Genomic DNA, 25,500 nt, shown 5'->3' with positions numbered 1-25,500 from the left:
CCTATTTCCTAATAAAACTTTATTTTCAAAGATAGGTGGTCATTCAGCTGTAGTTTTCCAACCTGTGGTCCATATGCACACATATTCCAACACATTGCTTTATTTTGAACAAAAATGGCATTGTACTGTACATGTTGGTTTTGCAACTTATTTATTTTCACTAAATTACTGTAAATATACTTCCATTTTATACACATAGGTCTATTTTATCCTTTTCAATGACAATATTATTTCATTTTATTTTAATTTTTGAGACAGGATCTCACGGTCTTGCCCAGACAGGAGTGTAGTGGTGTGATCATAGCTCAGTATAACCTCAAATTCGTGGGCTCAGGTGATCCGCCCACCTTAACCACCCAAGTAGCTGAGACTGCAGGTGTGCGCCACCCTGCCGGGCTAATTTTTTGTTGTTGTTGTTGAGTCAGGGTCTCACTGTGTTGCCCAGCATATTCTCAAACTTCTGGAATCAAGCGATCCTCCTACCTTGGCTTCCCAAAGTGCTGGGATTACAGATGTGAGCTACTATGCCTGGCCTATTATCTCATTTTATAAATGTCTTTCGTTTACTTCTCTAATGATGAATAATTTGGTGCTGACCTTTTTTTGTGTGTTTTATTTAGTGCTGTGGTGTATTTGTGTGTATGAAATATATGTGTGTGTATATGTATTTCATATTTGTGTGAATGTTTAAGAATAGATTACCTAATTGTGGAATTTTGGGGTCAAGGATGTGCACACGTTAAATTTAATAGACGTTTGTCAGATTGCCCTCCAGAATGTTCTACCAATTTACATTCTTACTATACCACTTTCCCATCAGTGGGAAGGTGACCATTTAAAAGTGGGAAGGTGACCATTTATATGCAGACTTTGAACAATTCTATTTAATTTTAAATGGCATTTAGTTGTTTGCTTTTGGATTTATTTGCTTTCAGGGAAGGTTAAAAGATTTTTTAAAATGTTTTTTGGCTGTTTGTATTTCTTGTACATATGAGAATGTGAATTATTTGAATCACTTGACAATTTTTCTGCTGGGAAATTTGTTTTTTTCTTATTTGACTGATTTTTTTTTTTTTTTTGAGGCGGATTCTTGCTCTGTCACCCAGGCTGGAGTGCAATGGCGCTATCTCGGCTCACTGCAAGCTCCGCCTCCCAGGTTCGTGCCATTCTCCTGCCTCAGCCTCCTGAGTAGCTGGGACTACAGGCACCCACCACCACGCCCAGCTAATTTTTTTTGTATTTTTAATAGAGACGGGGTTTCACCGTGTTAGCCAGGATGGTCTGGATCTCCTGACCTCGTGATCCACCCGCCTCAGCCTCCCAAAGTGCTGGGATTACAGGCGTGAGCCACCGCGACTGGCCTTGACTGATTCTTTATAAAGATGCTAATGCTGTCATGTGTTACAGAGGTTTTTCTTTTGATTTTCAGTTGCCTAATAACTGGGTATGCTGTTTTTAAATTTTTTATAGTAAAATATATTTTTTATGATTTACTTTTGTGCTGAAAATTTTTTTCTCCATAACTGATATTCTAATGTATTATGCTTTTAGTTGTTTTTTGTTTGTTTTACATTTATAGTTGTAATACAGTTGGGACTTCTGGTGTAAGCAGTAAGATGCAGCTTCTTTTCTCCAGATGAGTTAGCCAGTTATTCTAGTTTCATTATTTGAATTTCTTCCTTGGCTCCATTAATTTGAAATAGGAGTACAAATTATAGTAAGCTTAGAATTCTACAATAACTTAAACCTTTAGCCATCTATAGAAACCGTTTATCCATAGCCTTTCATTACTATACAAATAAGTTAGTCAGTCAAAAGTATTTATTGGATGGACCTCTTTTGAGCTGTTTATCCTATTTTTTCCAGTTGGTAAAATAAACATAAGCTAATAATTTTTTTTAATGGAAATAAAAAAATACTTATTTTAGGTTTGGGGGTACATGTGAAGATTTGTTATATAGATAAACACGTGTCATGGGGGTTCATTGTACGTATTATTACATCTTCCAGGTACTGAGCCTGGTACCCAATAGTTATCTTTTCTGCTCCTCTCCCTCCTTCCACCCTCCCCACTCAAGTAGACCCAGTGTCTGTTGTTTCCTTCTTTGTGTTCATAAGTTCTTATCATTTAGCTCCCACTTAGAAGTGAGAACATGCAGTATTTGGTTTTCTGTTTCTGCATTAGCTATTATTTTTTAAAAATGCTAGTCTATAATAAATTATTACTGTTTTGAAGGCTATGGAGAGATTAATTCAACTTTATAATGACCTGTACATTTTGAACAGTTAACGTGTGCTTTCTCTTTAATCTATAATCATTTCCATCCGCCTTATATCTTTTCCTTCGCATTCTTAGTCCTCTGTGATGGAATTTTGTTTTCTTCCTATGTAATATTCTCTCTGTTGGATTCTGTGATTTGCCTAGAACAATGAATTGGGAATACTTGCTCCAGCTTCACACTGACTGCTCTGGAACACCTTGCAGTTGGTGCATGGTTTCCTACACCTGGTTCTGAATCTCCAGCAACACCAGTCCTTAACCACATTAGGCTTTCCGACTGACCCTGCTTTCTTTTAAGAGTTTTGGCTTTCCTCTTTATCAGTGTAGCTGAACACTTTAAATAAAAAATAGATGCCAGCCAGGTGCAGTGGCTCACACCTGTAATCCCACCATTCTGGGGGACTGAGGCAGGAGGATCACTTGAGGCCAGGAGTTTGAGACCAACTTGGGCAACATAGCGAGACCCTGGCTCTTAAAAAAAAAAAGGCCAGTTGTGGTGGCTCACCTGTAATCCCAGCACTTTAGGAGGCCCAGGTGGGTGGATCACTTGAGGTAGGCAGCAGGCACCTGTAGTCCCAGCTACTCGGGAGGCTGAAGCACAAGAATCGCTTGAACCCAGGAGGTGAGGTTACAGTGAGCTGAGATCACACCACTGCACTCCAGCCTGGGTGACAGAGTGAGAGACTCTGTCTCAGAAAAAAAAAAAAAAAAAAAGAAAGACTGTATAAATATTTTAGGAGAATAATTTTTGATAGGGTCTTGCTCTGTCACCCAGGCTGGAGTGCAGTGGCATGATCATGGCTCACTGCAGCCTCAACCTCCTGGGCTGAAAGTGATCCTCCTGCTTCAGCCTCCCTAGAAGCTAGGATTACAGGTGTGCACCAAAACACACAGCCAATTTTTTTTTAAGAGATTGGGTCTTGCTCTGTTGCCCAGGCTGATCTCAAACTCCTGGGCTCAAGCAGTCCTGTTTCGGACTCCCAAAGTTCTGGGATTGCAGGTGTGAGCTACCACTCCCAGCCAGGAGAATAATTTAATGTTAATATTTAAATGTTCTTCAGAAAATAATAGTTTAAAAATTATTGCTCTTGCACACAAACCCAGCAAAAATTTTCCTTAGTAAAATGACCAAGATTAAAATTTCTTTAATTCATTTTTAAAATATATAAATTATTGTATAAGTAATGAATGGAAAACAGTGTTATAAGCATTTTCAGAAGCAGGCTATTGGAGATTATCTTTTATAGTTTGAAGAAAACCAGTTTTAAAAATTTCTCACACCAGGGACTTCTGGGAAAATGGAGATCCATCCTCATCTATGTTATGCATCTCTCCCCTGTTCTTTCCATCCAAATACAACTAAAAGCCTTGGACATTTTATATAAGACTCTGGAGGAGAAAAAATCAGACAGTCTAGGGACCTTAGGAGACCAGGAATGACACAGTGGTATGTTCCCTGTGTGTAGTTCAGAGTTGGAGCTGAAGAAGTCAGCAACCTAGATACTGCCAACAGGCAAAGACAGAAAAAGCCCCAACAAAAGCCTGTTCTCTCTAGCCAAGAAAAGCCAGCCTAGGAAGTTAGAAAACTTGTAGACAATAAAGGCTCTCCTCTAGCCAAACATCACAGAAAAAAACTGTTGCTGCACTACCAGCTACCTGATCAAAGGCCAAGTGGTAAGCCTAGACTTTTATCCTTGCGAGGCTACAGTGAGGCATACAACATTCCTGCCATGGAGGTGTTAGAGAAGGCAGTAGGAGCTGGAAATGTCACCCCTGCCAGCCAGGAGTGAGAACTGTCCCCACTGTACTCATGGGACCAGTGGAGACCACATGGAGAATCAGGACTTTACCTCCACATGGCAGTAATGAACTGTTCATCTCCCTTCCCTCTGGTGTGATGTCAGGGGAAGCCTGTGCAGAGTCAGGACATTCATTGTCCCCAGTGAGTATGAGGCCATCCCCACCACACTGTCAGCGGAGAGTACATGGGGACCTGGAACTCCCATCTCCACCCAGCAGGAGTGAGGAGCCCACCACCGTTGAGTATCGTGGAAGCTGAATGGGGCACCTGGACTTCTGCCTCTGCCTGGCAGTAACAAGGTGGCACCCCTCCCCTGCCAGAGTGGTGTTAGAGAAAACCACCTAAAACAGGAGGTTTAAATAAGATCCAGAGTCTCATAATATGAAAATGTCCAAATTTCAAACACAAATCACTTATACCAAGAACCAGGAAGATCTCAGACTGAATGAAAAATGAGTGACTGCTATGGTTTGAATGTATGTGTCCCTCCAAAATTCATATGTTGAAACCTAATTTGGTGGTATTAGAAGGTGGCATCTTTGGGAGGTGATCATGTCATGAGGACTCTACCCTTATGAATGGGATTAATGCCCTTTATAAACAGAGGCTTCAGAGAGCTGCCTTGTCTCTTCCACCCCTCTGCCATGTCAGGACACCTAGAAGACACCATCTGTGAGGAACAGCCTCTCAGCAGATACCAAATCTGTCGGCCCCTTGATAGTGTATACTTTCCAGCCTCCAGAACTGTGAGAAATCAATTTCTATTAATTACCTAGTCTATGGTGTTTTGTGATGGCTGCCCAAATAGGCTAAGACAATGATATATTAGAATTATCTGAAAAAGATTTTAAAGCTGCTATGATAAAATTTCTCCAGTGAGCATTTAATGAATATGAAGCAAATGAAAAAGACACCTTCAAAAAAAATAGAAAGTCTCAGGAGAAAAATAGATCATATAAACAAAAACCAAATGGAAATGTTAGAAGTGAAAAATACAATTAAATTAACAAGTTCAGCAAATGGACTCAACAACAGAATGGAAGGGACAGAGGAAAGAATCGGTAAACTGGAAGATAGAACAATGTAATTACCCAATCCAAATAACAGGGAGAAAAACAGACAAAAATAAATGAAAAGAATAGAGCTTCTAGAACCTATGGGACCATAACTAAAAATCTAACATTTGTGTCATCAGAATTTCAGGAGAAGAGAATGAGAGCAGAGCTGGAAAAGCAATCGAAGAAATGCTGTAAAATTTCCATATTTGGCAAAAGACAAGAGTCCTCAGATTTAAGAAGCTGAGCAAACCCCAAGCAGGATAAACCCATGCTAAGAACTTCATGCCAAGATAACATAATAATTAAAATTTGGAAAAAGAAAAAAAAAAAAAGGAAAGTGACCAGCCTTACCTATGAAAGACAAGTTTTAAAATTTGTACATAAAAAGTTTACATATTGACATATGTAGAATGCTCTGTTTATCCAATTTACATATATATATCCAACATTCCAACAATGATGGAATACACATTTTTCAAGAGTCCGTGGAGGCAGGGTGTGGTGGCTCTCTCCTGTAATCCCAGCACTTTGGGAGGCCGAGGCAGGCAGATCATTTGAGATCAGGAGTTCAAGACCAGCCTGGCCAAAAAGGTGAAACCCCATCTCTACTAAAAATACAAAAATTAGCTGGTTGTGGTTGTGCACGCCTGTAATTCCAGCTACTCAGGAGGCTGAGGTATGAGAATTGCTTGAACCAGGAGGCAGAGGTTGCAGTGAGCTGAGATTGTGCCACTGCATTCCAGCCTGGGTGACAAAGTGAGACTGTTTCAGTCAATCAATCAATCAATCGTCCATGAAGGCTGGGTGTGGTGGCTCACACCTGTAACCCCAGCACTTTGGGAGGCCAAGGTGGTCAGATTGCTTGAGAACAGGAGCTCTTAACTAGGGAGACTGAGGTGGGAGGATCCCTTGAGCCCAGGAGGTTGAGGCTGCAATGAGCCATGAGCATGCTGCTGCACTCTAGCCAAGGTGACAGAGCAAGACCCTATCTCAAAAAAAAAAAAGTCCATAGACTATTTACCAAAGTAGACCTTGTTCTGGGCCATAAAACAAGCCTCACAAACTTAAAAGAATTGAAATCATTCTGAGTATATTCTGTGACCACAGTGTAGAAATCAATAATGGAAAGATGATAGGAAGATCTCTAATAGTTGGAAACTGGACAACATACTTCTAAATAGTGAGTCAAAGAGGAAATCTCAAGGGAAATGAATACAAATGAAAATGCAACATAAAAAATTGTGGGACACAGCTAAAGCAGTGCTGAGAGGGAAATTTAGATTTATGCACTAAGTGCATAAATCAGAAAAGAGGAAAAGTCTCAAATCCATAATCTAAGCTATTAGAGAACCTGGAAAAAGAAAAACAAACTAAATCCAAAGCAAGCAGAAAAAAGGAAATGGTGAAGATAAAAGCAGAAATCAATGAAATTGAAAACAGAAAAACAGTGGAGAAAACAATGAAACAGAGCTTGTCCTTTAATAGGGTCAAAAAAAAGAGGACTGAAAAAGAAAAAAGACATAAATTACCAACATCAGGAATGAAAAAATGAATATCACGGCAGACCCTGCGGATATCAAAAGGATAATAAAGGAACACTGAACAGCTCTAAGACACATAAATTTGATAACTTGGATGAAATGGATCAGTTTCTCAAAAAACAAATTGCCACAATCCACCCAATATGAAATAGATAATTTGAATAGCCCTATAACTGTTAAGGAAATTTGGCCAAGTGCGGTGGCTCACGCCTGTAATCTCAGCACTTTGGGAGGCCGAGGTGGATCACGAGGTCAGGAGTTCAAGACCAGCCTTACCAACATGCTGAAACCCCGTCTCTACTAAAAACAAAAAAATTAGCCGGGCATGGTGGCGTGCACCTGTAATCACAGCTACTCAGGACGCTGAGGCAGGAGAATTGCTCGAACCCTAGAGGCAGAGGTTACAGTGAGCAGAGATGGAGCCACTGCACCTCAGCCTGGGTGACAGAGGGAGACCCTGTCTCAAAAAAAAGAAAAAGAAGAAATTTAATTTATAATTTAAAAGTCCCCCCCCCCGCCCCGAAAAAAAAGTCTATAGGCCCAGATGGTTTTGCTGGAGAATTCTCTCTGCAGTTTAAAGAATTAGCATACTTTAATGCAATCTTTTCCAGAAAATAGAAGGGGAAGGAGCAATTCCTAGCTCATTTTATAAAGCTAGTTTTATCCTTACACCCAACTAGGCAAATACAGTATAAAAAATAAAAACTGCAGATCAAAATTCCCCCGAATATAGATGTGAACATTCTTAAGAAAATATTAGCAAACAATTCAGCAGCATATAAAAAAAATTAAACACCAAATGGGGTTTTTTTTTGTTTTTGTTTTTGTTTTTGAGATGGAGTTTCACTCTGTTGCCCAGGCTGGACTGCAGTGGTGTGATCTCAGCTCACTGAAACCTCTGCCTCCCAGGTTCAGGTGATTCTCCCACCTCAGCCTTCCAAGTAGCTTGGATTACAGGTGCCTGCCACCATGCCTGGCTATTTTTTGTATTTTTAGTAAAGACAGGGTTTCACCATGTTGGCCAGGCTGGTCTTGGAACTCCCGACCTCAAGTGATCCGCCCGCCTTGGCCTTCCAAAGTGCTGGGATTACAGGTATGAGCTACCATGCCTGGCCACAAAGTGGCATTTATTCCAAAGATGCAAAGCTGTTTAGTATTTGAAGATCAATCATTGTAATACCATATACCAAATAAACAGATTAATGAGAGGGAAGTGGGTTTTACTGTAAAAGGGCAACATAGGGATCCTAGTGGTGATAGAAATATTCTGCATCTTAACTTTTATCAATGTCAGCATTCTTGTTGTGATGTTGTATACAGTTTTGCAAGATGTTACCATTGTAGGGAAACTGGGCAAAGGCTATTGGAATTTTTGTATTTATTATTTCTTACAACTGTTTGTAAATCTACAGTTATCTCAAAACAAAAAGTTAATTTAACAGTTAAGGAAAAAACCCGAAGCCAAACCTGTAAAATGCATGGTCCTTGTATTCCAGATATGTTAAAGGAAAGTCAATCTCAGAATTCCTATTAGATATGATTTTGATTTAGCTATTTAAAATGTAGTCTGTTTATGGTGATTTGTATCATTTAGGCAAAGCCATTATCTAGCATTTCTTAGGAAAAATTAGGCTTATTTTAGGAACTGAGGTATTTGTATTTAATGTTTGATGAGAACTTATCTTAGTTCACTCATGTGATCTAAACTGCCTTGCAATCTTTTTTTTTTTTTTGAGACGGAGTTTTGCTCTTGTTGCCCAGGCTGGAATGCAATGGCATGATCTCGGCTCACCACAACCTCCACCTCCTGGGTTCAAGCGATTTTCCTGACTCAGACTCCTGAGTAGCTGGCATTACAGGCATGGGTCACCACACTCAGCTAATTTTGTATTTTTAGTAGGGAAGGGGTTTCTCCATGTTGGTCGGGCTGGTCTCGAACTCCCAGCCTCAGGTGATCCACCTGCCTTGGCCTCCCAAAGTGCTGGGATTACAGGCGTGAGCCACTGTGCCCGGCCCTGCCTTGCAATCTTAAGAAGAGAAGTAATAAAGTAATTGTTGAGTGACATAATTTATTAAGCACCCAGTGGGAGAAGGTAGCTATATTAAAAATACAAAAGATTAAACAATGAATGTACACTTAATCATAGAATTGATGAGGTCTTTGAAAGCACTTTTACCTAACAGTGTTCTCTTTGCAATGATATTTAGTTTGTATTTCTTTGGAAGCATTCTTCCTTTACTGCTAGTAGCTTCATAGTAAAACTTTACACTGGGTAACTCACTTTGATAACCAAGAAGCAACTTCTGGCTGGGTGTGGTGACTCATGCCTGTAATCCTAGCACTTTGGGAGGCCAAGGAGGGAGGATCACTTGAGATCGGGAGTTCAATACCAGCCTGGCAACATGGCGAAACCTTGTCTCTACAGAAAATTAGCCGAGTGTGGTGGTGGGCACCTGTAATCCCAGCTACTTGGTAGGCTGAGGTGGGAGGACCTCCTGAGCCCAGAGGTCAAGGCTGCAATGAGCCGAGATTGCACCACAGCACTCCAGCCTGGGCAGAGACAGAGTGAGACCCTGTATCCAAAAAAAAGAAAGAAAAAAGAAAAGAAGTGATTTCTAAATTTTCTTGCTTGAACCCTTAAGCTGATATTTAGTGGTGGTAAAGTATTGATTTGAATTTGAAAAATATTAATAAGGAAAAGTGTTTGACTTGTACAGTGTATATTAAACACTTCAGTGTCATTTTACATTTTACGACAGTTTTATTCCTTCTGTGTGTACATACAGGTTTATCTGTTTAGACCTGCCTCTCTACAAAATAGATTTGTGGCAGCTGACACTAAGAGTACAAACCAGGAAACAATATTTAGGTATAAAAAGATAAAGTACGGCCAGGCCTGATGTCTCATGCCTGTAATCCCAGCACTTTGGGAGGCTGAGGTGGATGGATTGCTTGAGCCCAGGAGTTCGAGAGTAGTCCAGGCAACATGGTGAAACCCTGTCTCTACAAAAATTAGCCCAGCATGGTGGTGTGTGCCTGTAGTCCCAGCTATTTGGCAGGGGGTGGGGAGGGGGCGCTGAGGTGGGAGGAAATCACTTGAATCCAGGAGGTCGAGGCTGCAGTGAGCCATGATTGTGCTATTGCACTCCAGCCTGGGCGATAGAGCAAGTAGAGCAAGACCGTGTCTCAAAAAACAAACAAACAAAAAAACAAAACATAAATTAAGAGACATGTGACATAAGTAGGGGGTCTGTAAGAGCGTGTGTGCTTATGTTTGTGCCAGTCCTGTGGCTGGTTGCCCTCAGATTTATTCCTTACTCTTTCTCTGTTCTATTTCTCAAGGAAAAGTGAGCAATTCCAGTAGGTGGCATTTTCCAAGTTCCCAAATCAGCTGGCTTCTGCCTGGGTTCAGCCAGTGGGAGGTATGGGAGGAATTGGAAAGTAGGAGGAAGGGAAGGTATTTTTTTCCCCTCCCTCTCTGCTTCAGGTGAGGTCTCTGGTGGTACCCATGATTGTTTTGTAGTGTTACCTTCTGCCAGACAGCCTGCTTGGTTCTGTTCTTCCACGAGGTGACCTTGAACTTGGCCTCTGGTAAATCACTGCATTCTCCCTCTGTTCCATAGTTAAAGGGATGATAGTGGCTTCCTGCTGTGCCTTATAATCACTGATTATGTTTAGCATAGTTAGAATCTTTTTATACCCAATATATTTAGCATACTTAATAGCATCATATACCCTTCTTTTTATTTTTGTGTGCTATGAAATAATCAGGCTAGGTCTATGTTTTTGTGTGATTTTTTTCCCTTCTTAAACTATTTGATCTTCTCCCAGAATAAGGAAGTTAAAGCAGAAACAGAGCAACCTTAAATTGGTTTATTTTCTAAATTGGATCCTTCATTTCTATCTCAGTGATGATGCCACCTACCAAACGTGTGAATTAGACCTTCAGCAAATGTTCATTTCAAACATTTGTCGAGTGTCTACTGTGTGATGAAGCACCAAGCTGGGTGAGCTGAGAGTAAAAGGATAGATAGGATAGGATCTCTATTTCCAAGTTGCTTTTAGGAGTTCAAGCTCTAAGATAGGGAAGGGGTTCTTACTGCTAGCACCTTCAGTGACAGAGCTTTATGGGGGAAAGTATTATGGATGCACATATAATATTAATACAAGCATAGAATTCCCTTAAAGATGTCGTCTCATGACATGTAAATATAAAATTATATTGTGAATATAGAGAAAGGAAGATGTTTGGTGTATTTGAAAGAACTCCAAGAAATAAGAGTTTTATTCTGATATTCAACAAAGTGATTTTATATTCTGGAGGAAGGTAGATATAATCTCTTAGTCTCTTTTTTTGTAATATTAAAACAGTTGATTTTAGACAATTTAAAAGCTCTATATTTAATAATAATTTAGAACACTATAAAGTTATCATATAGTTGTTTCTCATTTATCCTTTTTCTTTAATTGCCAATTTCTAACCCTGACTGAAATAAGTGATTAGACTGCACCTTTATAATTCTCACACCTCAGTTTAATGTCAAACCTCCTGGCTTTTAGCTTCATTTTGTTAATGTATTAAGACTGTCCCCTGCCCATTTTAGGTTGCTACTACTTTTAATATTATAAAGGAGGTGATTGCCATGGAAAAGGAGATCCAGTATTTATGATTTAGTCTTACTGTCGAAGGGTTTTAAAAAATATGATTATCTCCTGTTTACCAAATACTATTGCAACTCTTGATTGAAAGGCATTAATAAATAAATGTCCCCTCTCCCAATGTTTTATTTTGAAAATTTTCAACTCTGCAGAAAAAATTTAAAAATTGTGTGGTAAACATCATATATCTTTCGTCTAAACTCACAATTGGCTAACATTTTTTTTATGTCTTTTTTTTTTTTTTTTTTGAGATGGAGTCTCGCTCTGTCACCCAGGCTGGAGTGCAGTGGCACGATCTCAGCTCACTGCAACCTCTACCTCCCAGGTTCAAGCAGTTCTGCTTCAGCCTCCCGAGTAGCTGGGACTACAGACATGTGCCATCACGCCTGGGCTAATTTTTTTGTATTTTTAATAGAGACGGGGTTTCACCGTGTTGGCCATGGTAGCCAGACTGGTCTCGAATGCGTGACCTCAAGTGATCCACCCCGCCTCGGCCGCCCAAAGTGCTGGGATTACAGGCGTGAGCCATCGCACCCAGTCCTCTTTATATATACAAATATCTATGTTTATTTCTTTTTGGTACCATCTGAAAGAAGTATATGTCATGTTATTTCATTCCTGGGTACTTCTTGCTGAAGGATTTTTGTAAATGTTTTTCTTGTATATTCCCTTTAAACTAGAATGTTGAGGTATTCATGATGAATGATGCCAGAGATGCACTGCTTGGAAAATCTCATTTTACCATAAGACTTGCTCCAAATAGTTTCCCCCTCACTTTATATTACATTTCTATTTTTTTGATAAGTATTTTTTGATCACCCTCTATTACGACCACTATGGTAGTACTACTCCTTTCTGATACCTTTTTTCCCCACTTCTAAACAATTGTAAAATATAAATAACAACATTTACCATTAAAATAATTTTTAAGGCTGGCTGCGGTGGCTCACGCCTATAATCCCAGCACTTTGGGAGGCTGAGGTGGGCGGATCACCTGAAGTCAGGAGTTCCAGACCAGAGACCAGCCTGGCCAACATGGTGAAACCCTGTCTCTACTAAAAATACAAAAATTAGCTGGGTGTGGTGGTACACGCTTGTAATCCCAGCTACTCGGGAGGCTGAGGTAGGAGAATCGCTTGAACCTGGGAGGTGGAGGTTGCAGTGATCCGAAATTGCTCCAGTGCACTCCAGCCTGGGTGACAGAGTGAGACTCCGTCTCAAAAAAAAAAAAAACAAAATAATAAAATAAAATCTGGGGGCTGGGCACGGTGGCTCACGTCTGTAATCCCAGCACTTTGGGAGGCCGAGGCGGGCGGATCACCAGAGGTCGGGAGTTCGAGACCAGCCTGACCAACATGGAGAAACCCCACATCTACTAAAAATACAAAGTTAGCCAGGCATGGTGGCGCATGCCTGTAATCCCAGCTTCTCGGGGGGCTGAGGCAGGAGAATCACTTGTACCTGGGAGGTGGAGGTTGCGATGAGCCGAGATCGCGCCATTGTACTCCAGCCTGGGAAACGAGTGAAACTCTGTCTCAAAAAAAAAATTTTTTTTTTAAATATGCAGTTCATCAATATTCCTTATATTCACAGTGTTGTGCTGCCATCACTACTGTATCTTTCCAAAACTTGTACCACTCCAAACAAGAAATCTATAAAATTTGAGCAGTAAATCTTTATTCCTTCCTTCCCTGATCCTTAATAACCTGTAGTCTACTTTCTGTCTGTATACATATGCCTATTCTACATATTCTATATAAGTGGAATTGTACAATATTTGATTTGATTGATGTCTGGCTTATTTCACTTAGCATAATGTTTTCAAGGTTCATCTGTGTTGTAGCATGTATCAGAATGCATTCCTTTTTCTGGCTGAATAATATTCCATTGTATTTACATATATACCACATTTTATTTATCTGTTTATCTGTTGGTGGACACTTGAGTTGTTTCTACCTTTTGACTGTTGTGAATAAACCTGAAATGAACATTGGTGTATAAGTATCCCTCTGAGCTCTGAATCCTTTTGATTTTTTTTTTTTGGTATATACCTAGGAGTGGAATTCCTAGGTCATATGGCAATTTTATGTTTTAAGTTTTTGAGGAACTGATAAACTCTTTTCCACAGCAGCTGCACCATTTTATATTCCCACCACTAATGTATGAGGGTTTCAGTTTCTCTGCATCCTTGCCAACACTTATTTTCCATTTCTTTGAGGATAGCTATCCTAGTAAGTGTGAAATGGTATCTCATTGAGTTTTGGTTTGTATTTCCATAGTGGCCAGTGATATTGAACATCTTTTCATGTACTTACTGGCCATTTGCATATCTTCTTTAGAGAGTATCTATTCAACTCCTTTGCCCATTTTAAAAATTGGTTTATCTTTTTGTTCATGAATTGTAAGAGATCTTTATATATTCTGGATAGTAGATCTTTATCAAATATATGGTTTGCAAATGTTTTCTCCCATTCTATAGGTTGTCTTTTCATTTTCTTGATTAATGTCCTTTTATGCACAAAAGTTTTAAATGTCAATGAAGTCCAGTTTATCTATTTTCTCTTTTGTTGCTTGTGCTTTTCTGATAGAACCATCAGCACATTTATCTGTTGTTAGATGATTTCTCTCCTGGTGATCCTGGATTAGGGCTTGGGCTGATTTTTTGGTCCAGGATCAACAAAAATAACAGTATTCGTTGTCACTGAGTACCTAATATATGCTAGATGATTTTGGGAAACCCGAGAAAGAGCATTCTAAGGCAGAAAAGCCTCATAATTTTATTCTTGTCAAGTAAAGTTTACTAAAACTCCATAACATTACAAAGAGGTTAGAAGATATAGTCTTCCCCACCATTTTTCTGCAGGAAATTTAAGTCAGAACTACTGCTAGTGTCCTACTGCACTGAACAGGTTCCTGGCATTTGCGCTGGACCCTAGGCTCCCCCACAACTCCACCGCTGTGGAGGTTCTCGATTTCTGTATTTCATGGACTCTTTTACTTAGCTAGCTTTTTAGTTTACTGGCTTAGTCCGTGTTTTTTTGTTTTTTTGTTTTTTGAGATGGAGTCTTGCTCTGTCGCCCAGGCTGGAGTGCAGTGGCGCTATCTCCGCTCACTGCAAGCTCTGCCTCCCGGGTTCAAGGGATTTGCCTGCCTCAGCCTCCCAAGTAGCTGGGACCACAGGCGCATGCCACTAGGCCCGGCTAATTTTTTATATTTTTAGTAGAGACGGGGTTTCACCGTGTTAGACGGGATGGTCTCAATCTCCTGACCTTGTGATCTGCCCGCCTCAGCCTCCCAAAATGCTGGGATTACAGGTCTGTGGTAGTTTTTACAAAATGCTTAAGAAACTCAAGGTAAATGAGTTACTCACAGTGGGACTAACATTTTGAACCAGACTTTAAAATCCATTATATCGCACTAGAAAAGTGAGAGTTTCCCCAACATTTACAACTCTGAAATTCCTTTTGGAAACTCTGTAAATGATGCTGTTGATTTAAAAATTAGGGCCAGAAGCAGTGGCTCACATCTGTAATCCTAGCACTTTGGGAGGCCGAGGAATGCGGATCACCTGAGGTCAGGAGTTCCAAGAGCAGCCCGGCCAACATGGTAAAATCCTGTCTCCACTAAAAATACAAAAATTAGCTGGGCGTGGTGGTGGGCGCCTGTAATCCCCGCTACTCAGGAGGCTGAGGCAGGAGAATCGCTGGAACCCAGGAGGTGGAGGCTGCAGTGAGCCAAGATCATGCCACTGCACTCCAGCCTGGGCGACAGAGGGAAACTCCATCTCAAAAAAAAAGAAAAAATTAGGCTTTTCCTATTTGTAGTGTGAGTGCATTCTCTCTAGTACATTTTCCCTCAGATGACCCAGTAGTTGTTCACCTTTTTCCTTCAAACTGTAAAAACACAAAAATTAAGAGCTCTATTAATGTTTATTTTATTCTGATTTATTCCCCTAGCGGATCTGAAAAGAACAATTGCTGTCCTTCTGGATGACATTTTGCAACGATTGGTGAAGCTGGAGAACAAAGTTGACTATATTGTTGTCAATGGCTCAGCAACCAACACCACCAATGGTACTAGTGGGAATTTGGTGCCAGTAACCACAAATAAAAGAACGAATGTCTCAGGCAGTATCAGATAGCAGTTGAAAATCACCTTGTGCTGCTCCATCCACTGTGGATTATATCCTATGGCAGAAAAGCTTTATAATTGCTGGCTTAGGACAGAGCAATACTTTACAATAAAAGCTCTACATATTTTCAAGGAGTATGCTGGATTCATGGAACTCTAATTCTGTACATAAAAATTTTAAAGTTATTTGTTTGCTTTCAGGCAAGTCTGTTCAATGCTGTATGTCCTTAAGGGGAATTTGGTAATTTGGTTGATGTGGTAAGCAGGTAGGTGAGTTTTGTATAAATCTTTTGTGTTTGAGATCAAGCTGAAATGAAAACACTGAAAAACATGGATTCATTTCTATAACATATTTATTTAAGTATATAACACGTTTTTTGGACAAGTGAAGAATGTTTAATCATTCTGTCCTTTGTTCTCAATAGATGTAACTATTAGACTAAGGCTATTTGAAAAAATGTGCTTATTTCTAGTACTATATTTTGTTATTCCAATTATGAGCAGAGAAAGGAAATATAATGTTGAAAATAATGTTTTGAAATCATGACCCAAAGAATGTATTGATTTGCACTATCCTTCAGAATAACTGAAGGTTAATTATTGTATATTTTAAAAAATTACACTTACAAGAGTATAATCTTGAAATGGGTAGCAGCCACTGTCCGTTACCTATCGTAAACATTGGGGCAATTTAATAGCAGCATTAAAATAGTGGTAAACTCTAATCTCATACTTAAATTTTTCTCATATTCTGAAGAATAAAAGATATTTTTATGATGAGAGTAACAATAACTAAAGTATTCATGATTTCTCACATACATGAATGTTCATTTAAAAGTTTAACCCTTTGAGTGTCTATGCTATCAGGAAAGCACATTATTTCCATATTTGGGTTAATTTTGCTTTTATTATATTGGTCCAGGAGGAAGGGACTTTGGAGACTGGAACTCTTGAGGACTTTAGCCAGGTGTATATAATGAAGGTACTTTTGTGCTGCATTAAATTGCTTGGAAAATGTTAACATTATATTATATAAGAGTATCCTTTATGAAATTTTGAATTTGTATAACAGATACATTAGATATTCATTTTATATAATGGCCACTTAAAATAAGAACATTTAAAATATGAACTATGAAGATTGACTGTCTTTTCAGGAAAAAGCTGTATGTAGCACAGGGAACCCTAATCTTGGGTAATTCTAGTATAAAACAAATTATACTTTTATTTAAATTTCCCTTGTAGCAAATCTAATTGCCACATGGTGCCCTATATTTCATAGTATTTATTCTCTATAATAACTACTTAAGTGCAGCTAGCTTCTAGATTTAGACTATATAGAATTTAGATACTGTATTGTTCATCATTACAATATGCTACCACATGTAGTAGCAATAATTATAATATTTTTTTAAAATAAATATGTGAAATATTGTCTCATGAAAGACAGATTTCCAAATCTCTGTTCTCTTCTCTGTACTGTCTACCTTTATGTGAAGAAATTAATTATATACCATTGCCAGGTAGAAGTTTGGAATAATTGTTTAGTCTCTCCTATTAGATGTGGACATTTTTGTTTTTGTTTTTTTTTCAGGGATGAAATAAAATATATTATTTCTACCTACAAAGTATTACAGGCTTTTTTCTTTAATGTTGGTTGTGCATTTAATAAATGATAAATGGTTAAAAGGAATCTTAAGAAAAATTTGGTTTTGTTTCAATTCCAGATAACTTTTTCAAAAGAGAAAAATTGAAGGTTACCCAATAGTGCCTCTCATTTGATACCTAGGGTAGGAGAATCTGAGTGCAGAGATAGATTGGAGAACTAAGGCTTGACTTCTTAAAAATCAGCAGTAAACTGATAATCTGAAATGGGTATGAGCCACATTTAAAAATCAACAGTAGACTGTTTATATCTTCAGTTAATCTTAATTTGGGCATTAGCATGGAGGGCATCACTAAAGGTACTAAAAACTTGCAAACTTGTATCACGGTGTCTTTGGGTTTACTTTAAGCAAATATATGAATTAAAAAGTAATTTAAACATTATTTCAGGTAGTTAATGATAACTTAGGTCTCAGTTTTCAAGAAACACTTATGATTTTGACTCTGGAGTTACATAGACTGTAGAGACTCAAGTCTGCTTTTTAATGACCATATTACTTTTTTTGAATTTATAGAAATTTGTCTCATTTCATTTAGTTATGCCTTGGAAACCTAAAGTGTTAGCAGCTTACATAGGAACCTCACTCACAGTTTTGGTTTAAATGTAAACAATGTTCTGTTTTTAACCAAACACTTTGAGCTGAGTAGCTATTAATATAGTTACCATTTTATCCCCTTTCTCTTATAAAAGTATCTACCTGAAAAGGGAGCATGATGTAATGAAACAGACCAAAAAAATATATAGTTAATTGAAACCATTTTTCTCCCATAATTGAAAGTGCTGAATGATTCTTAAGAACTTTTTGTTTAGGGGACTGGTATTGCTCATGTAGTCTCAGCTACTCAGGGGCCGAGGCAGGAGGACTGCTTGAGCCTGGGAATTGGAGGCTGCAGTGAGCCATGATTGCACTACTGCACTCCAGCCTGGGTGACAGAGAAAGATCCTGTCTCAAAACAGTAACAACAACAACAAACCAGGAGAAACAATGAGAATATAGAGAAGCACAATGGGAAAAAGTCTGAAATGTTTCTACCCAGGGATAACTATTGTTGATATTTTAGTAGATAAATGTGAATCTGATCTCCCCTCCCCACACTCTCTATTGACTTCCCATTTCTACTTAAAATCCAAAGTTCCCACTGTGGCCTTCAAAGCCCTAATGTGCCCCTGGATGCCTCCAGACCTCATTTCTTACCACCCTCCTCCTTCCCAATTCCTGTTCAGTCATACTGACTTGTCCTTCCTAGGACATACCGAGCATGCTTTTGCCTCAGTAACTTCAAACATGATATTCCTCTACCTGCCACCACTCTCACCCCCAGATAACTTCATGGTTCCCTCCCAAACAGCATTCAGGTGTTCATTCAAATGTTACTTCTTAAGGGAAGTCATGTTTGACTACCTTCCTAAAATACTAGGCCTCAGCACGCTTAGCCATTTTACTTTTCTTTGTAAAAAGTCTGTAAAGTCTTTGTAAAGTCTGATATACTCGACTTTAAATGGTATATTAACTTATTTTGTTTTCTCTCATGTTTCTTAGAATATAAACTCCATGGAGGCAAGGACTTCATTTTGTTCATTTATGTAACCTGGGCATTTACAACTGTGTCTAGCTCATAATAGGTACCCAATCAATATTTGTTAAAACAATGAGTTACTAAACCCATTCTATACTTTTTTTGCTTTGTGCATATATACATATGTTTTAAAAATAATATACTTTTTTTGTACAATGCAGGATGGATTTCTTTCTAAGTCAGCAAGTAAATAACTTTCATAGTTATTCCATTGTGTGGCTGTATCACACTGGTATATCTTTCACTTAATTATTAAGCATTTTGGTTGCAGAGAAAAGATTTAGCCTGAGGTATGAGACAGGTCTAAAGAGGAGTGGGAAGTCAGTAGAGTGTGGGGAGGGGAAATTAGACTCACATTCACACTCTTTTTATTGCTTCATGCTGTTACTGTTATTTTAGATGTTGGAGGTAACATAACAAAATATGATTAATACCCATGTGGGGGAGACAAAGTGGTGAAATATCTCCACTTGTATCAATATATAAGGACATAGAAAATCCAAAATAGGTGTTCATCCTCAGACTTTGTTTTATATCAAGAGCAGCAGGCTAGAAGCATTTTGCAGCATAGGGAGAAGACTGGGAATAAAATGTACAATGGCTAATTCATAATTTTATTTGAGAGTGGGGAGGAGATTGAGTAGTGGTCAGACTTTTGCTTGAATCAGATTGAGTTTGTCGCTTTTGGCTTAAATGAATCAATAATATTAGTGTGCATTTAAGTAAGGAAGTTAGGACATGAAGATTTAAAAAAAAATTATTGTTCTTCAGATGTTACCAGTATCAGTACGTTTCACATATCTTTTCAGATGAGTTTCAGACCTCCATTGAGTCCTTCGTAGGGCAAGTGTAACTTCACACTGCTTTTAAGCATTGGTTAGCGGCATAATCTGTTTGAATAAATCACTGTTTTTAACTTAACCTTCTTTGGTGCTTAATTCATCCACCCACCCTCCCACCCTTTCTTTACTAATTATTCAGGCAAAGAAATAAACTTTCTGAGGAATCTATGGAGGGGAGAGGGTGATACAGTTGATGTGATATCAAGGCTTGGGGAGAGGAAACATTTTTGTGATTGTTTCTATGCAAAAAGGGCATTATTTTAATATAGAAAACATTATTTTGAAGTTGTTTTAAAATACCTTAGATTTTTAGAATGGAGGTTGGGAAAATTTGGTTCTTTCATCAATTTAATGGTATGACTGTGGGCAAGTATGTATGTGCTTTCTTTTCTTTGTTTTTTTCTGAGATAGGTTCTTGCTCAATTGCCCAGGCTAGAGTAGAGTGGCGCAATTGGCTCACTGCAGCCTGGACCTCCTGGGCTCAAACAGTCCTCCCACCTCAGCCCCCAGAGTAGTTGGGACTACAGGCATGCGTCACCATGGCCAGATATTTAATAATTTTTTATGTTTCTTTTTTTTTTTTTGAGACGGAGTCTTGCTCTGTTGCCCAGGCTAGAGTGCAGTGGCGTAATCTCAGCTCACTGCAACCTCTGCCTCCCGGGTTCAAACAATTCTCCTGCCTCAGCCTCCCAAGTAGCTGGAATTACAGGCACATGCCACCACACCTGGCTAATTTTTTATATTTTCAGTAGAGACAGGGTTTCACTATGTTAGCCAGGATGGTCTCAATCTCCTGACCTCGTGATCCACCTGCCTCAGCCTCCCAAAGTGTTGGGATTACAGGCATGAGCCACCGCACCCAGCCTTTTTTTTTGGGACGGAGTCTCGCTCTGTCGCCCAGGCTGGAGTGCAGTGGCGCAATCTCTGCGCACTGCAAGCCCCGCCACCTGGGTTCACACCATTCTCCTGCCTCAGCCTCCTGAGTAGCTGGGACTACAGGCGCCTGCCACCACGCCTGGATAATTTTTTGTGTTTTTAGTAGAGACAGGGTTTCACCACATTAGCCAGGATGGTCTCGATCTCCTGACCTTGTGATCTGCCTGCCTTGGCCTCCGAAAATGCTGGGATTACAGGCGTGAGCCATTGCGCCAGCCGATTTTTTATGTTTTGTAGAGATGGGGTCTCACTATTTTGCTCAGGTTGGTTTCGAACTCCTGGGCTCAAGCAGTCCTCCCTCCTCCCACCTCTGCTTCCCAAAGTGTTGGGATTACAGGTATGAACCACCACACCTGGCCATGTGTGTACTTTCTGATTTGGTGTCTCCAGCTCTAAATCATTGATAATGTCTATCCTATGTGGCTACATGGAGTTTTGGTAACATAAGCATATGTGTTTAAAACCCTTTGAATTCTTAAGAAAGTATATAAAAGAATTATCAGATTGTTCACCTCAAGTTTCTAGTATGAGGCCTTGCACAAATAGGTGTTCAATATATATTTGTTATATGAGAAAAGGCATCTTTGGAATAGCAAATATAAAGCAATATAAAGATATTTCATGGTCCTACAGTTCTTAGACTGTATCACAACACAGTCCAAATCCAGTATTTCTAAAAAACCTTAAGGACTGCATAGTACTGTGTTTCAAATGGTATGTTACAATCCGTTAGATGTTATCAGTTTAGTGGGTTGTGATTAGCATTTTAAAGCAATGGAATGTGAAATATCATGAGCTTTAAGTTGAGGCCAGTAAGAAAAACAGAAAAATTCAATTATAAGTTAAAAGGGTAAATGTTTCCTGAAGTTTCAGTTCAACTGTGTGTGTGTGTGTGTGTGTGTGTGTGTGTGTGTACTGCGTCGTGAAATAAGATGTATTCCTTAGATAAGTTAAAGTTTTATAAGCCATTGACCCAGTATAGTTATACAGATTATAATTTACACAGTGCTGTTCTCATTTTGCTTGATTTAAGAAAACAAAATAATGGATGTAGAAGGGACTATTTTTCAAGTGGAGGAGGTAATTAGAAGAAACTAAAATACACCTGCTTTACTAATAAGCTCAGGTCATGTTCTGGGAGACTCTTGGTCAAATATTTTTGAAGACTTTCCTTCCCCCTTCCCTCATACTATGCAATTAATGATTTCTCTCATTTCTTATGAGAAAAAAATGGAATTGTCAAATTTTTAACTGTCAACTGACATGTGTTTGTTTGTTTATTTTATTTATTTATTTATTTATTTTTTGAGATAGAGTTTCACTCTTGTTGCCCAGGCTGGAGTGCAATGGTGCAATCTTGGCGCACCGCAACCTCCGCCTCCTGGGTTCAAGGGATTCTCTTGCATCAGCCTCCCGAGTAGCTGGGATTACAGGCATGCGCCACCACGCCCAGCTAGTTTTGTATTTTTAGTAGGGACAGGGTTTCTCCATGTTGGTCAGGCTGGTCTCCAACTCCCAACCTCAGGTGATCTGCCCACCTCGGCCTCACAAGATGCTGGGATTACAGGCGTGAGCCACCACGCCCGGCCTCAACTAACATTCTAAAAGTCACACTAAGAATTGTGAACACCCTACCCTGAAGACAAATTATATGTGTTGCTTAAAAGGAATGAAAATTTGTAATGTTTTAAAAAATCCCTGTGACAAGTTCCTCTTCAAATTATGCTTACTTGCTACTTAATATATCAACTTAGAGAAAGCTTCCTTACTAACTTGCTTCAAATGAGGCAATAGCGCTCAAATTTTTTTTCAACATTTTATGAAATATTTCAAGCATGCAGCCAAATTGAAAAAAATGTCAGTGAACACACATGAGATTATGTATAATATATATATAATCTCCTGAGTAGCTGAGATTACCTGTGCATGCCACCATGCCTGGCTAATTTTTGTATTTTTGGCAGAGATGGGGTTTCACCATGTTGGTCAGGCTGGTCTCAAACTCCTGACCTTTATGTGATCTGCCCGCCTTATCCTCCCAAAGTGCTAGTTTTTAAATTATACTCCACCACAGCTACTAATCCATTTTATTTTTTTAATGCTTTTCAAAACAAATTACAGACATCAGTACACTTCCTCATAAATAATTTAGCATGTAAATCATTAGCAAATTTGGTATTTGTTTAAGGTTTTCTTCTTTCGATGTTAAAGTAAAATGCACAAATTTTAAGTATGCACTAGCTGAGTTTTGACAAATGCGTTGACCTGCTACTCAGACTCCTATAGATATAGACCATTACCCGTTACACTGAAAAGGCCCCTCATACTCTTCCTAGTCAATTCTCACCTCTCTTTCCACAAGGCAAAATTTTCCACTATAGATTTGTTTTGCCTATTTTAGAATTTCACGTAAATGCTGTCATAAAACATGTATTCTCATGTCTGGCAGCTTCCACTCATCAGTTTTTGGTATTCATTCACATTGTTTCATGTGTTAGTAATTTATTGCTGAGTTGTGTTTTGTCGTATGAATCTGACATAGTTTGTATATCCATTCTCCTATTGATGAACACCTGGCCTATTTCTAATGTTTGGCTATCATGAATAAAGCTGATATGAACATTCTAATAGAAGCCTTCTTGTGAATTTAAGCTTTCATGTCTTTTGGATAAATATCTAGAGGTCAAATTACTGGATCATAGGATAATTGCATTAAGAAATGCACCTTTTTCCAAATGATCTTTCCCCAAAGTGTTTGTGCCATTTTACATTCCCAATGATTGGATGTCTCCATATTCCCTCATTCCCAGGGTAGGTAAAAGGTAATAGAAGGGTCATAATACCTCCTTCCATCAGGGAAATGCAAAATATTGTCTTTAAAACAGAGAATAAAGGTACTAGTAGAATGACTTTTTGATCAGTCACTGTCTTTTGGTGTTCCCAAACTTGTTTGTTAATTGTAATATAAAGAAGGTGGCTGGGTGCGGTGGCTTACACCTGTAATCCTAGCACTTTGGGAGGCCGAGGTGGGTGGATCACCTGAGGTCAGGAGTTCAAGACCAGCCTGACCAACATGGTGAAACCCTGTCTCTACTTAAAAATACAAAAAATTATCAGGGTGTGGTGGTGGGTACCTGTAATCCCAGCTATTCAGGAGGCTGAGGTAGGAGAATCGCTTGAACCTGGGAGGTGGAAGTTGCAGTGAGCTGAGATCACACCATTGCACTCCAGCCTGGGCAGCAAAAGCGAAACTCCATCTCAAAAAAAAAAAATAAATAAATAAGATCTAGCCTAGAGGTGACTCATCCTTTGGCAAAATTCAAAACCAAATTGCTATCTGTTTCTCTGTAAATAATTATGTGGCTTTTGTCTTGTTTTTGTTTTTGCTTGTGTTGTAGACTTATTGCGCTCTGAGGCATCTGGTTATAATGGGCTTTTGATTCCTATTCCATGTTATTGTCAGTTTGCATTGTTTTCTTCTTTACTCTGTTAATACGGTGAATTGCGTTGATTGATGTTAAGCCAATTTTGCATTCCTGGAAAAAACCCAACTTGGTACAAAAGGTTTGTATTATTCTTTTTATATTTTACTAGAGTTAATTTGCTATTATTTTGTCATAGGAAATTTAAAAATCTACATGTAATGGGAAGAAAATAATCTGCGATTTTTCTTCCTTGTAAAAGATATAACAGTGGAATGCAACAGATGATCCTTGGATATTGCTATGAAAAAATAGGTGCTATAAATTATATTTTCGGTGACAGTGGGGAAATTTATAGAATGAGCATGAGATGAAATTATAGAGCTATTTTTATGTGTTGAGGTGATAATGCGAGTCATCCATTGTTAACAGTTTGTCATAATAGCTTTCTGATTTATCTATATTTTGTTTTTTATAATTGTGGTTGAACTGTTTTCAAAGTAAGTTTCACACATTATAACATTTCACTCCAAAATACTTCACACATCTGGAAAAAGGTGCATTCTCCTACCTAAGTTGTTGATTTTTAGGTGTTCATTGTACTTTTTTTTTCTTTTACATGTTCATAAGTTTTATAAAATGTAAAAAGGAAAAAAATTATATTAAGGTTGTTTTATCTTTCTAATGAATGATTTTTATCCTCATGTTGTAACTTTTTTTGTCCATAATAAGGATTTTTTTTTCTTAAAAGTATATTTTCTCTGATACTAAAATAATTATCTCAGAATACCATTATACTATCTCAAAATACAAGTGTTATTTCTTTTGGTTAATATTTGCTTGTTTTTTTTTCTCATCCTTTTCCTTTGAATTTTTTCCCCCTGTGTGTTTTAGATGTGTCAATAGCCTATGTTCAGATGTTTTAATTTTTTCAATCTGAGATTCTTTTTCTTTTAATTGGTGAGCTTAATCTATTTACCTTTGTTGTGATTACTGATACGTTTTCATTTACTTGTCATATTTTGTGCTTTTTATTCTTGTTTTTTTTTGAGATGGTGTTTTGCTCTTTTGCCCAGGCTGGAGTGAAGTGGCCTGATCTCAGCTTACTGCAGCCTCCATCCCCCAGGTTCAAGTGATTCTCCTGCCTCAGCCTCCCAAGTAGCTGGGATTATAGATGCCTGCCACCACGCCTGGCTAATTTTTGTATTTTTAGTAGAGACGGGGTGTCGCCATGTTGGCCAGGCTGGTCTTGAACTCCTGACCTCAGGTGATCCACCCGCCTTGGCCTCCCAAAGTGCTAGGATTACAGGCGTCAGTCACTGAGCCTGGCATATCCTTGTTTGATGTAGGAAAACAGCTTTTTCTCTTACTACACATATACAACACAGAACAATTCTGTGACCAAAATGTGGGAGGGTGATTTCTCCCCACACCAAGCAGTTCTTCAGCAGACACCAGCTGGGTGTCTGTAATTCAGTTCAGTTCTGACATGGTCTACCAGGAGATAATGTCAGGTCCCACAGGTTAAAGGCTTCATCCCATACAGTGCCATTTCAGGTGCCAGTCAGTGACCAACTGGCTATAA

The 25,500-nt window shown here is 38.7% G+C and overlaps 1 protein-coding gene across 5 annotated transcripts in view; it reads left to right on the top strand.

The window, feature by feature from the left end:
* The window catches only part of CCDC126 (coiled-coil domain containing 126), a 48,286-nt gene extending 31,186 nt beyond the window's left edge, over window positions 1–17,100 (top strand). For all 5 annotated transcript variants that reach the window (XM_063668412.1, XM_054494844.2, XM_063668409.1 and 2 more), the window contains one exon: window positions 15,298–17,100. In XM_063668412.1, coding sequence (XP_063524482.1) covers window positions 15,298–15,482 — 185 coding nt within the window. In that variant the 3' untranslated portion in view covers window positions 15,483–17,100. The remainder of the gene's footprint in view (window positions 1–15,297) is intronic.
* The last annotated feature ends 8,400 nt before the right edge of the window (window positions 17,101–25,500 follow it).

This window comes from Pongo pygmaeus, chromosome 6 (assembly GCF_028885625.2).
Source record: "Pongo pygmaeus isolate AG05252 chromosome 6, NHGRI_mPonPyg2-v2.0_pri, whole genome shotgun sequence".
NCBI classification, from domain to species: Eukaryota; Metazoa; Chordata; class Mammalia; order Primates; family Hominidae; genus Pongo; species Pongo pygmaeus.
Note: the sequence above shows the minus strand (reverse complement) of the source record. Positions and strands in the feature narration are given on the sequence as shown.